At 48.7% G+C, this 14,047-nt stretch overlaps 1 protein-coding gene across 2 annotated transcripts in view; it reads left to right on the top strand.

Annotated features, from left to right (window-relative positions):
- The window catches only part of RARA (retinoic acid receptor alpha), a 57,375-nt gene that overhangs the window by 21,743 nt on the left and 21,585 nt on the right, over positions 1 to 14,047 (top strand). For both annotated transcript variants that reach the window (XM_036757672.1, XM_036757669.1), the window contains exon 2: positions 5,008 to 5,588. In XM_036757672.1, the coding sequence (XP_036613567.1) occupies positions 5,411 to 5,588 (178 nt within the window). In that variant the 5' untranslated portion in view covers positions 5,008 to 5,410. The remainder of the gene's footprint in view (positions 1 to 5,007; positions 5,589 to 14,047) is intronic.

Here is a 14,047-nt window from a genome sequence, read left to right as displayed (position 1 = left end):
AGGAGGCCTGGAAAAGGCTTCTGGCAGAAGGTGGGACTTTGCTGAGACTTAAAGTAAGTGAAGGAAGTGAAGGAAGATGAGGAGGGAGGAAGTTCTAGGCGTGGGACAGCCAATGAGAATGCCCAGTTTGGAGACAAGAGTGTTGTGTGAGAAGAAAGAGCAAAGAGGTGACTATCACTAGATCATGAGAGTATGTGGAGGAGGGTGTAAGGTATAAGATGACTGGAGAGGTAGGAAGGGACCAGGTTATAGAAGACTTTAAAGGCTAAACAGATGATTTTATATTTGATCCTGGAGGTTATAGGGAACCACTGGAATTTATTGAGTTGGGGCAGGGGATGCCATGACTGTAAATATAAGTATATTATATAACCCTCCTATAGTTTCTGGTGGTAAGATACAGTCCTCAGTTGCTATCATAAACTCCTCTCTTTCCACAAACAAATCCACATGACTCAACCATTTGTTTGAGTCTCTTTCATCGGCATGTTGTTGTTATGCTCAGTTCATATAGATGTTACCCATGGAGGGCCTTTTGATACTACTCGTGTATCTCAGTCATTTCATTGGTTCTGTCCAGAGATGAACCATTTTGGTTACTTTTGATGAATTCAATGGCCTGTACCCGATATCAGCTATCAGTATTGCTTAATAAAGTGATGGTAGCTTATTCCGAAGGTATTTATGTAGGTTTTTGACATTTATATAATTTATCATCCTCATCATCATCCTCATGTTGGGGAAGCTGGGGGAGAGAGAGAGGGACTGCCTGTAGAACAAAATCCTTATGTCACTCTAGTAAACCAAGTGTAAACCTAGTGGTAGGGGTCATGAGAGGACGAAGTAGAGAGGAGCTCCAGGCGGCTGAGTTTTTGAGTGGAAATGTGGAGGGTACAGCTCAAATCAGTTCAATCCTCTCGGCCTTTGAGGGGTGAACATCCTGTGAGGGACCTGTTGTGTGGTAGAGTGAGGCTAAAGCATGAGAAGCAAGTCAAAGGGAGAGGAGGTCCATGGGGTAGCCTCTATAGGAGTAGATGACATAGCAAACTATTCCTGTGCCTGCCAGCTTCTCTGAAATCCCCTTGACATTGCCCCCTGTGTCTCCTCCCTCTTATTTGCCACTGCCAGGTGGGGCACAAGAAGGGTTCAGGATATCCTGGCACTGTGGGCTTGTGGTTTTCCCGCCCCTGCTGCCCACATGGGGGGGAAGGTACCCTGTGGGCAGCCTACGAGGTATAGGAGTAGATGGGATGTGGGTGTCTTGTTTCCCTTCTCTGCCTGTGTTGGGCCTTGATTCTCTGAAGATGCCCTTCTTACCCCAGGAGAAAGAGGTGATGCCATGCTTCTAGGATGAGGTGGGGTGGAATTGTAGGACCAAGTGGCGAATACACACACACACACACACACACACACACACACACACACACCTTTTCCTAAGAGTCCCTGGGCTCTCAGGGACTGTGAGTGTCCATGCCTTCTCAGTCCCTCCTACCTCCATCTCCACCCCTCTGCCCAGCCCTGTTCAGTTGGCATTGCCTAGGCCTTTGGCAAGATCTCTGTGACCTTTACCCCTGCCTCTGTTGCTTCCTCCTCCCCTTGGCTGGAAGTCCCTCCCTTGAGAACTCTAAGTAACTTTGCTCCAGACTTTATAGCAGGGGCCGGCTTGTGTTTGAGACAGACTCTCAGCCCTGACATGGAGGTGGTTGGGTTGGAAGGAAGGAGGAACTATGGGCTGGTCACAGGCTCTATTCCTTCTAGGTGAGAGTAAGGGGAATGCCTCTAATACCTGGGCAGTACTTAGTGGTGAAGATCAAGGTGGCTCGGGGTGGCCCCCTCGGGGGTGGTTGTGGGATCTTTGAGAGCGGAGTCCAGGTTGGGCTCAGAGGGTACCCTTAGAGCTGAGATCTCTCTACTTGGCTGGATATGTGGGGTACACAGCTGCTGGAGTATCCTGTGTTTGAGGGCTTACTGGAGATATGGGGGCCTAGGATGGAGAGGGGCCTGTAGGCAGGCAGGTGATCAGTCAGCAAATGATAAGCTCGAAATAAGCTGAGTTGGATAAGACAGAATGTCCCAGGGTTCCTCTTTGTCAGAGGGCCGCTCCTTTAGCTGTCTCACCCTGAGCTTATCTGTGGCGGCTAAGCTCAGGCCTTGTGAGAGTGACCATTTTCCATGCCTTGGAGAGGGTAGGCATGAGAGCCTATGTTTGTCTGATCAGCAGGGTGCCTGGTGGGATGGCTGGGCTTAAGGGGGGGGTGCTGCTTTTAGGACCTTTCTTGGAAGAAGAGACAGTTGGAAAAGCAAGGTTGGTGGTGGGGAGCTAGGAATATGCAGTGGAATAAACTTGTATGTGTGCGTGTGTGTGTGTGTGTCTGTGTGTGTGTGTTGATGGTAGTTGTGTGTCCATGTGGGGTTGTATGTCTGGGTGTATAGACAAAAGTAAATAATTGTGTTCATTGTGTAGCATAGTGATGATTACCTCCTGGTTACACACACACACACACACACACACACACACACACACTCACACACTCCCTTGGAAGCAAATGTATGTGTTTGTTTTTAACAAAAATTTATATTGACAAATTTTATTCTCGAAACACCATACAGATCCCTTCTCCTAACTGAATCCCCGCAACTAAAATCTTTGAAAACAGTGAAGTAAAAGAACAGAAAAGGGTAATTTGGGCTGAGTGTGTGAACATGATTTCATTTTCCCCACCCAAACCCATAACTGTCTGTCTGTCTGTGTGCCTGAGGTTCTAGGTCACTGTCTCCTGTCACTGGTGAAGTTTACCCATCTGGAGAAGTTCCATAGAGGTCCTGGGTGTGGCAGATTGGCTGCTGGCTGGGTGGGGCTCCCTGGGCTCTGATGTCAGCGTCCTTTACTGGCCTGGGAGGACTTCATCAGAGACCTGCAAGTGTGGTTCTATGGCCAAAATTAATAATCATGGTAATTAATAGGCTAGGGAAGCAGACTCTATCCCCAGGTAGAGGGGACAAAAGCCTACATTTCTCTCCTCCTCCTTTCCTCCCCTTCCCTGGGGGCTTTTTGGCTCACTGAGGAGCTGAAAGACCCTATTTTTATGATAATTGCTAGCCTTACCAATACATTTTTGGAGGGGGGAGGCAGTTGGGGTTAAGTGATTTGCCCAGGGTAACATGGCTCATAAGTATCCGAAGCCAGACTTGAACTCAGGTTCTCCTGACTCCAGGGCTGGTGCTCTGTCCACTTTGACACCTAACCGCCCCACCTTACCAATAAATTGAATGTGCTTGGAACTTTGTACTTCAGTTTACCTTAATTTCAATTGTGACACCGATTCCTACCTCCCCATTCTGCCACTCCATCTTCTTTCTTTCTTCTCCTAATGTCTACTTGGCTCTTACCTCCTAGGTCTTACTGCCACCCTACCCTACATTATTCAGCGTGGGACAGTGGACAGTGAGGGGGAAGGGTTGCCAATGACATCTCTGGCAGGCAGGTGTTACCTAGGGCAGTGTTAGGGTTTGGTGGTACTCCATCAGGGCTCTCTGCCCTCCAAGGCATAATGTTGCTTATCCTCTCATCTACTGGTATTATAGACCTGCTCATCAGACTGCTTTCTGCACATGCCCTGGTGTAGCCAGGCTGTTCCAGTGTATTTCTCTTTATCTCTCTCCTATTGTCTGTTCTCTCTGTCTGACTCCCTCCGCCTTTGTGACCTACCTTCCTTCCTTCCTTAGCAATTGGAGTTAAGTGACTTCCCCAGGGTCACACAGCTAGTAAGTATCAGGCCAGATTTGAAATCAGGTCCTCCTGACTCCAGGGCTAGTAGTCTATCTACTATGCCACCTAGCTGACCCTGTGACCTTTCTTAATGTATGAGGAAGGGTAAAGACTGGACTTGTAATCAGGACACCCAGGTACAAGTTCTGGTTTTGTCGTTTACAAGCTGTGTGACTGTGTACAAGTTATCTGCCAGCATCAGACCTCAGTTCCCTCATTTGTAAAATGAAGGAGTGAAGCTAAAAACACAGAAACCCTCTGCTTCCATTATACCCACTTAAGGTTTGAGGCAAGGCATGTGAAAATGACTCCAGAATCATAGAAGTTTACAATTGGAAGGGACCTCGGTGGCCTTTTAGCCTGACCCCCATGTAAAAATATATACCAGCAAATCCCTTGGTTCTCTTCAGCCCGTCTCTGCTTGAGGACTTCCAGTGAGGAGATACTTACCATGGCCTAGGTGGCCCATTCTTCTTTTGGGCATCTCTAATTGTTAGCATGGTTTTTTTCATCAAGCTTGTATTGGCTTCTTGGCAGTTTCCACCTATTGCTCCTGGTTCATGTCTCTGGGGCTAAAGAGAACAAGCGTGATCCCCCTTCCACATGCCAACCTTCAAATACTTGAAGACAGCTCTGTGACCCACCTGAATCTTCCTCTTCTTCAGGCTAAACATCCCCACCCCCACCCCATCCCCACCCATCCAGGGTGTTAGGTCCCTGGATTTTGGGCCGGGGTAGGGGAAGTGGTGCAAGAGGCCCCCAGGGTTGCTGCTGCGTCACGATTCTGAGAAGTACCATGCTTTAGGGAAGCAGCTTCTCTCCCCCTTCCCCTCCCTCCTTACCTCTACCATCCCCATGCTTTCTCTGCATCTGTGACCTCAGGTAACCCTTCTATGGAGAGATCTCTGGGTCCAGCTGTGTTTCCCTGTGTCCCCGCTTGCTCTCCATGAATCCCCCTTTGAGGTACAACAGGCCCTTTGGCCACATTAGGGTGAGAGGTGCCTCTTAAAGGTTTGGGTTCTGCTCTTTGTGCGAATATTCTCACCCTCACCTCCTCCTCTGCAGTGTCTGGGCCCCACTCCTGAGTTGTCTGTGCCAGGCAGGCACTGTGCCATCTGTCTGCTTAGCCTGGTGTCACGGGAAAACCTCCAGCTGCCCAGGTGGGGGGAGCCCCATGGAGAAAACCCCTGCGCCCTCTTCTCTGTGCCTACTCACCTGTCTTGTCTTCTTCTTTTCAGCATCAGAAGATATGGCTTCCCTAGCAGCACCAGCATCATCAGAGCTCATCTAGGTGAGGATACCTCGCTCGATACTCTGCCCAGCAGCCAGCCGTGGTGGGTGCCATTCAGGAAGCTGCCTCAGCTTTCCAAGCCTCATTCCAGCTTATCATAGCCACCGCCGACCTGAGCAGCGCCCTCCCCTCCCTTTCCCACCTTGCCCCTGGTTTGGGCGGTGGTTCCAGAAGGCCAAGATCACCCTGTTGGGCACTGCCCTCTTCAGCTGCAGGACAGGAAGAGGGGGTGGGTTGATCACCCACAACCCCTCCCAACTCCAGGCCCCAATGAGCTGAGAAGGGGCAACCAGAAGCCCCTCAAACCCTCCCAGCTGGACTCTGTCTATATCTCTGACTCTCATCAGGGCATGGCCAGCAATAGCAGCTCCTGCCCAACGCCTGGGGGTGGGCACCTTAACGGGTACCCGGTGCCTCACTATGCCTTCTTCTTCCCTCCCATGCTGGGCGGACTTTCTCCACCTGGCACCCTGACAAGTATCCAGCACCAGCTTCCTGTCAGTGGGTACAGCACTCCATCACCAGCCAGTAAGTTGCGGGACATAGTGGGAGTGGGGGAAGGTGGGTGGGATTGAGGGCTCAGATATCACAAGGGAACCCGGTGGCTTATCATCAGGGCTTTGTGAGGGGATGGTTTGTGGTGCCTTCGTTATGTATAAACACTGAGAAGGATGGGGTGTCAGTCGATGGGGGGGTGACAAGGAAAGAGTGGTTAAAAATGGACTCCGCTGTTGGGGGAACTAAGGGCTGTATTGGCTAGAGCTGTGGCATCAGGGAAACTCAAGTCGAAATCCTGCCTTAGACACTTACTAGCTGTGTGACCTTAGGGAAGTACTTAAACCTCTCTCAGACTCAGTTTCCCCATCTCTAAAATGGGGATAATAAGAGCACCTGGGGCGCAGAACCTAGCTCACAGGATTGTTCTGAAATTCCAGTGAGATCAGATATGTAAAGTGCTTTGCAAACCTTGAAGCACTATATGAATACTGTTTATTATTATCGTCTGTTTTACAGGGAATGCCACTTTGCCACCCCTTCGAAGCGTGCAGGGGCCACATCCTAGGGGTGAGATAGGAACCCCTGTTATGCTGTGGGTTGCTGGACTCTGCCCGAGTATGTGCTAGGCTGGAGGGCTGCAGAAAGATTAGGGCCATTTGTGTTTCGTCCTTGGCCCCCAGCTTTCCCCCTGCCCTCCTCCTCATCACTGAGGATCTTATAAATAGCTTGGTTGGCAGCAGACAAAGGCCCCTGGTAGATAAACAAACCTCTCGACATTTGGCGGGAATAGCATCGTGACCTGGAGAGGCAGCCACATGCCTTCCTCCCTTATACTTAGCCTCAGGGTCCCCTGAACCAGGTGTCTTTTTGTGAGGGTGCCTGAAAGGTGGAGGAAGAAGGCCAGCTGCACCACCCCCCCCCCCCCCCCCCCGCTTCCCCTACATACATACCTTGCTGCTAATTCCCCTATTTGAGTGGAGTGTGAAGGGAGGGAGGCAGTGGTGTAAACCTGGTGAGAATTGGGGTGAGCTAGGCAACAGAGGGAAGGAGCTCTGGGGACAACGTGGGGGTGGGGGCAGAGAGGAAAGCTCTGCCTTGGTCATGGGTGGGAACTGGGCTGCTTGGAAAAGACATAGGCCCCTCCCTCTTCCCTTTTGCTCTGTCTCTGATTTTTCCCCCCATTTTCCCCTTCCTCTCTATCTTTCCCATGAGAGTCTTGCACTGGCTGGGTGGGGGTCTCTTCCATCCCTGGCCTGTCTGAAGCCAGGTAGTGGGAGGCGGCAGTAGTGGCTGCCAGCTGGCATAGCTCAGACCAGAGGCCTGCCAGGCCTCTTACTGTAACTCTGGCCCCTAGGGCCGAGCTGGGCACAGCGCCAAGTCAGGAGGGGGAGGGATCTGGGGCCTGGCTGGGCGGGAGAAGAAGGAACAGAGGCTGGGAGATGGATGGACAGGGCAGCTGTTGACCTGGGAAATGTCCTGTTCTCCCTCCTTCCTCCATCCCACATGCCTTTTCCCTGGCCTACCCAGGATGAACACTGCCCCAGACACCCACTGCCTCTCCTATTGGCACCAGTGGGGCACCTGGCAACACTGCCCTCTGCTCCCTGCTCTGGGTCAATGCTCCCTTCTCTAAGTCAGGGCAGTACCCTCCTCCCTAGGGTCAGGGGAGTCTCATTGTCCCTGGAGTTGACCCTGGAATGGTGCCACCCTACTCACTCTGGCCAGCTGCCCATGGCATCTGACCCTCCCTAGAGCTCCTCCTCTGTCTCTGTCTCAGTCTCATCCTCCTTCCTGATTCCCCCCGCCCCAGCCAGGGGACTTTCAAGTACCTTGTACAAAGTAGGCATTTAATAAATGCTTGTTGTTAAATAAATCAAATTGAAATGGGCAAATGTGTCTGACATTCTGGTGCCCCTCTCCCCACTTCACTCCCTGTGTTTCCAACTTGGAGGAAGGAATACTTCTTGGTATCCAGAGGGATAACCCAATTCATGCTCAGGAAGCTTCCTGAATGCCACTCTGGATATCCACCCCCACCCCCCGCAAAGGCTCCCCTCATCACCTGGCTTCAGTCCCTTCTCCGGTCTTGTTGTCTCCTGTCTTTTTCTCACTCTGTACACCTTACTCTGTATTGAAGCTTAAAGGACTTGCCTCAAGCCTGATTGGGGAGACAGGTCTTTTATTTTGCATCTCACCCACCCCTGCAACCCATATGCTTTATCTGGGTGTCTGGTGTCTGTCCTGAATAGTTGAAGCCTTTGGAGGTGGGGCTGGGAGGGGGGAGCTGGATTGATTCCTCCTTAAGTTGGCGCCTCCCCCATTCTTGGAGCTGAAATTGTAAGGCTTCTCCTTCTTGCCAGGTTGGCACTTCCATTGGACAATGGGGCCTGTGCCCAAGTGTCTGGGGGGACACTTTTTTTCTATAATGGGATGGGCAGAAAAGTAGTGGCCCAAACCCTTGGACATTGCATAATGGGGGAATGTGGGTCTTTAGCTGGCACTAGAGAGGACATCCTGCCTAGCCTTTGCCTCCCTTACCCCATGACCACTCCCATGCCAGCCTGGGAAGAGGTTTCCCCCTTACCCAGGAATGTTGCAAGCTGGTTCCTCTTTCTTGATGTGCGCTAGGGGGTGGCTTCCGGGATCCCCAATCTACTCTCCACCCTGGGAACCATTTCCCCTGGGTGCAGGGGAGGGGGATGAGTGGGAAGAAAGAGGTGTGGATTTGTAATTTCCTGGTAGGGCCCCCTCACTCATACTTGGGCAATACCCTTTCCTGTTACCCCTCCCCCCACTGGTCTTGCTTTTTTCCCAGGAGCCTCTTTCTCCCTGCAATAAATAATAACACCGTGACCATTTCCAGCCTCTCTATTCTCCCCATCCCCCAAACCCCCCAGCTGTGGGTGTTTGTCACATACAGTAACGAGGAAAGGACTTTGTGGTATTTTGCCAGGGAACTGTGGAGGTAGATTTCTCCCCATGACTAGAGCGAGGGTCCCTAGGTGAGGGGTGTGAGAATCTTCTTTGCAGGAGGCTACCTTTCCCTCTCCTCTCCCACTGCACCCCAACACACACACACACACCCTCGCATTGTGATGGTAGTTCTTTCTCTAGCTGGATGCATCCAAGCATGGCTGATAAAAGATTCATGCTTCCTTAGGAGGCCGCCTTCCCAAGCCAGGCAGATCCTGCCTGGTGGGCCTGGGAGACCACGTACTTCTTGGGGGAGCTATAAAGCCAACCTTTCCTCCCCTTGAGTCTCTGGCCACTTGCTGGTACAAGAATTTTGGAGAATAAGATGAGAACCCCTCTTTCCCAAGAGCAGTGGCCCTCAGGGTAACCTCCTCTTTAGTTTTCCCTGGAGTGGGGTGAACTCCAGAAAATAGACAGATCTATTTATTTTCCGTATTCTCCCTCTTTCTTTCTTGGTGGAAAGTGATAGGGGCAAGAATTGGGTTGAGGACAGCCAATAGAGGAAGTGGTCAGGTATGAACAAAGACTGAACATGGCTGATCTTCCCTAAGGAAGAGTTGGGGGAAGTAGGGGTGGGGGAGGGGTGGAGAGGAGTGTCCTTCGTCTTCTGGCTTGCTTCTTCCAGAGGACTCAGGCAGGTGTCCTTCCCAAATGATGGCCCCAGTGAAGGGGCAGGGGATGGGTGCTGAGTGGAGGATCCAGGACTATGAGCCAGAGACTCAAGGGTTTTTGGAGATTACCGGGTCTACCCTTGTCATTTAACAAAGGAGAAAATTGAAACCAGAAAAAGAATAAAGTTAGGTGTACGGAACCTCGACCAAATGGGTTTTTGGCTATATTTTTCGAGATCTGCTCTGGCTCCTTGGTGTTTGAGTATTAGAGAGGGGGACAGGTATCAGTGAATCGTGTATATGGGAAAAAGTTAGCATCCCATATCCCCATACCCTCTATCCAGTTTTTGTATGAACTGGGGGAGAGGAAAAAGTGCCAAGTACTCATCTTTATTATCTCACACACTAGAGAGGCCATATAGTTTAGTGGAGAAAAGATTGGACTTGTCAGGAGACACTTGGGTTTAAATCCTACCTCTTAACACGTGCTAGTTTTGTGTTCCTAGGTGAGTCATTTAATCTCTTTGTCACTTAGTTAATCTTATGTAAAATAAAGTAATAATGCCTCTAGTTCGTACCTGATAGGGTTGTGTGACCTTGGACACCTCACTTAACCTTTAATTTATGCCTCAGTTTTCTCATCCATATAATAAGGATAATATGTTTAGCACCTTCCTCTAGGATTGTTGTGAGAATTAAATGAGATAATCTATGCAAAAAGCTTTGCATATCTTAATGAGGCTATGTAAATATTAGCTGTATCTGGGAGGTAGATAGAGACTGGTCTCCAATCTAGGAAGACTGGAGTTCAAGTATCCCTTTGATGTACATGGAAAGGGCAAGCAACCTAAACTCTCGGTGCTCTAGGAAACTCAATTTCAGAGAAGTACAGTTCTGCATGAGTGGGGGGAGCTTCCTCACCCGGGAGTTACCTTATCAGCAAAATCGATGGTCCACCTCCTAACCCTGAGATGATGATGATGATGATGACTGTGACTATGTTCTCCAAACTCGACCTGAGGATTAATGAAAGGCATCCAAATTCATAGTTCGAGGATGAAGGAGATAAGGGAGATTCTCATTAGATCTCCTCACCTCGAGTGCCCACCTTTTGCCTCACCTCAAGTGCTCACCTTTTGCCTTTTGGAGGAGACATTTGTTAATTGACCAGAGCTAAGGTGAATGGGAGTAAGGGGCCTAGGGCATCTGTTGTTGGGCTAACTCTTTGGGTGAGGGAGAGAGTTTTATTATTGAGAAGTTACCTTTATCTTCTCTTCAGATTTAAGGGGGAAAGAAATATCCAGATAGGCATTCATCCTCCTTCTCCCATTGTCCTGGTCCTCTTACTGATGGATTGCTGCTCCTCCCTTCCCTTGATCTCCTGGCAGGCTGGGGAGGGGAGGCCCCTCACTGCCAGGTGGAGTGAAGAGAAGGGAGTTGGGACTTGGAACTTAGGCCCCACCCCTCTCCCCCTTCTCTTTTGGCTGGAGGCCCCCACCCCAGGAGGGATAGTTAAGGAAGAGGCCAGGGGAGGGAGAGGAGATCTGCTTTCTACTTTGAAAGCTGCAGATAAAATCTGTCCACACCTACTCTCATGCCACCAAATCTGTCTACACCTGCCCCCTTTCTACCACTGGGAGTTTGTATATAGCTTATCCCTCTCCCCCACCCCCACCCTCTAACCCCCCCTTACAGGAAGAAGGCTTTGAGAGTCACAGGCTTTTTCCTTTGGGTGATGGTGGTAGTATGAGATTATAAACAAGAATGTAGATTGTAAACTCCTTGAGGGCAAGGACACCCCATTTTTGCTACCTTTGCATCCTCAACACTTAGTACCGTGCCTGGCACTAGTAGCTACTTAATAACTGCTTGTTGACTGAATAGAGGAACTAGTGTAGCTCTCGGGGCCTGAGGTCTTTCTCTGCCACACCCCTTCTGTGTGGGTATCTTTTTCTGTGTGAGTGTGTGTGTCTGTGGAGAAAATGTCTCCTGTGACTTGAAGAAGGACTCTTGAGTGTTAGCAGTCATGCTGAAGAGCGCATGTCTGCTCATTCCGTCCTCCTCCTGACCACCTCCTGCTGGACACTGCCTTCCACCCCCTTTCCTCTGACCTTCTTTTTCTCTGCCTCCCCTAGCCCTCCCCTTAGCCCTCTTTTCATTTTCCCAGGATAATAGAGTAAGCACTGAGGGCTGGGGGGATGGAAGGAGGCGGAGCGGGGGGTGGGGGGGGGTGGGGTGGGGTGTTGGGGATAGCCCAGGGAGCCCTTTCGTTCATGGGGTCCAAAATGCCAAGTCAGCCAAAGGTTGTAAAATAGGGTTTTAAATGAGGAAACCCTTTCACCTTTCATTTGCTGGCACTGATTAACCCAGGTGGAGTGAAGGGAAGGGAGCTGAGACTTGGAATCTAGGCCCTACCCCTCCCCTCCTTCTCTGTTGGATGGAGGACCCCCTCCAGTCCAGGAACCAGAATGTTTACTGGGGTGAGGAGTGGGGGGGCGGGGAAGGAAAACTCCTCAGCTGGGATGGCTCCCACTCTGAGGTTCTCTCCAAGTCAATGGAGCATGTATCTGGGGGCAAAACTGACCCACTTTGCCCTTTTAGGACTGGGGGAAACAAGACCTGGAGCCAGGAAAAGCTCACTCCTGGAAAGGGAGACCTTCTCTTCCCTTCTCCAAGTTAGTGGTGGTGGTGGTGGTAGGGGAAATGCTTTTCTTCTCTCAGGCTCTTTGAGACTGGAAATTGATAGGAGCTGGATTTTCTCAGGGTATAATTGAGGCAGATCCTTAGATTCGAATTCATTAATTTTTTTTTTAAATTGACATTTATTAAGTGCCTACTGTGTGTCAGGTGAGGGTGGGGCAGATGCACAGAGGAAAAATATTTCTTTTGCTTTTTACAACCACTTTGTAAAGTAGGCTTTACAGTTGGGGAGGTTGAGCCTCTGAGATACTAAGTGATTTGCCCAAGGTCACACAATTCTGCTCTGTGACTTGAACTCCTGTCCTCTGATTCCAAATCCGGTTCTCTCTTCAGTAAACCACAGTCTCTGACACGGTCCTGTCTTCAAAGACCTTAACTCTACGGTAGCTATGAGCTCCGTATGCAGATGAGAACGTGATTAAGCACATAGGAGAGGGCTGAATCGTGGCATGAGAGATTTGGGGTCAGGGAGGGTAAGGACTTGAAAGGAAGTAGGGAAAGCTTATTTTAGGCAAGGGGACAGGATGAACTGTGGAACAGTGAGTCTCAGGATTACAGGATAGGCCCTAGAGCCGGAAGCAAACTTGGAGGTCATCCAGTCTAGCCCTGCTCCCCTCCCCTTATTTTACAGATATGAAAACTGAGGTCCCAAGATTTACTTTTATGAGGTAGCAAGTGCTAGAACTGGGATTTGAACCCGATTCCTGTTCTCCGGAGTGTAGAACAGGAATGTGAAACAAGACTGAAAAAGCAGAATGAAGCCAGAGTGTGGGAGACTTCAAGTGCCAGGATAATGAATTTGAACTTTATTCAGTAGATATTGGGAAGCTCCCCTTTTGAGTGAGAAAATGTAGTCTTTTTTAAAAAAATAAACTTTAATCGATATCTTTTGTTTTCACATCTTCTACATTTTCCAATGTATCTTGTCCTCTTCTTCCTCCCAGAGAGCCATCCCTTACAAGAAAGAATTAAAAAGAGGGAAATAACACTTTAGCTGAGCAAAAGTAACCAACATATCAAAAAATTCTGACATTCTATACAATGTACCACACCCATGGTTCCTGACTTCTGCAAAGAGGCAGAGGAGGTGCTTTCTCCTATCTCTTCTTTTGAGCGAAACTTAGTCACTTCATATTTTTGTTGTTTTTTAATTAAATTTTGTTTTCAAATGAAGATATGCCTTATCTCCCCCCTCCTTGGTTCCCCTCCCCTCTCCTACTGAGAAAGCAAGAAAAATAAAACCCCTGTTACAAATACATATAGTCAAGCAAAACAAATTCCTGTATTATGTCCAAAAAATTTCTCATATACACCCTGAGACCATCACTTCTTTATCAAGGGGTGGCCACCATGTCTTGTCCTGAGTCCTTTGGAATTATGATTGGTCATTGTGTTGATCAGAATTCCTAAGCCTTTTAGAGTTGTTTGTCTGTACAATATTGTTGTCTTATAAATTGTTCTCCTGGTTCTGCTCATCTCACTTGGCATCAGTTCATACAAACCTTCCCAGATTTGTTTGAAACCATCCTCTTTGTTATTTCTTACAGTACAACAGAATTCCATCATATTAGTATATTATAACTTGTTCAGGCATTCCTCAATTCATGGGTGGGTGTACTTCCTCAGATTCCAGTGCTTTGCCACCACAAAAAGAACTGCTGTAAATATTTTTGTACATACGGCACCCTTTCCTCTTTCTTTGATCTCTTTGGAGCATAGACCTCATAGTATTATTGCTAGGTCAAAGGGTATGTACAGTTTAAGGACGGCTTGGGCATAGTTCCAAATTGCTTTCCAGAGTGGCTGAGCTAGTTCACAACTCCACCAACAGTGCATTAATGGGTCTGTTTTCCCACAGCCCCTCTGGCATTTGTCATTTTCCTTTCTTGTCAGTCTTGCCAGTCTAATGGGTATGAGAAATATTGGTCACTATATTTTGATAGCATTCCAGTTTTTATTGTTTTGTTAGACTTCCCATGTACATTGCTGTAGTAATAAAGCATATTGTTTTCCTGGTTCTGCTGAATTTTTATCAGTTCATAGAATTCTTCCCAAGTTTCTCTATATTCATAATTTCTTATAACACAGTAATATTACATTATTTGTGTATCATAACTTGTGTAGTAATTGTCTAGTTGATGGCTATCTCATCTATTTTCAGTTCTTTGTTACTAGAAAGTATAAATATTTTGATGTACTTGGAAG

The sequence above is a fragment of the Trichosurus vulpecula genome, chromosome 4, assembly GCF_011100635.1.
Source record: "Trichosurus vulpecula isolate mTriVul1 chromosome 4, mTriVul1.pri, whole genome shotgun sequence".
Taxonomy (NCBI): domain Eukaryota; kingdom Metazoa; phylum Chordata; class Mammalia; order Diprotodontia; family Phalangeridae; genus Trichosurus; species Trichosurus vulpecula.
This window is presented reverse-complemented; position numbering and strand designations above follow the sequence as displayed.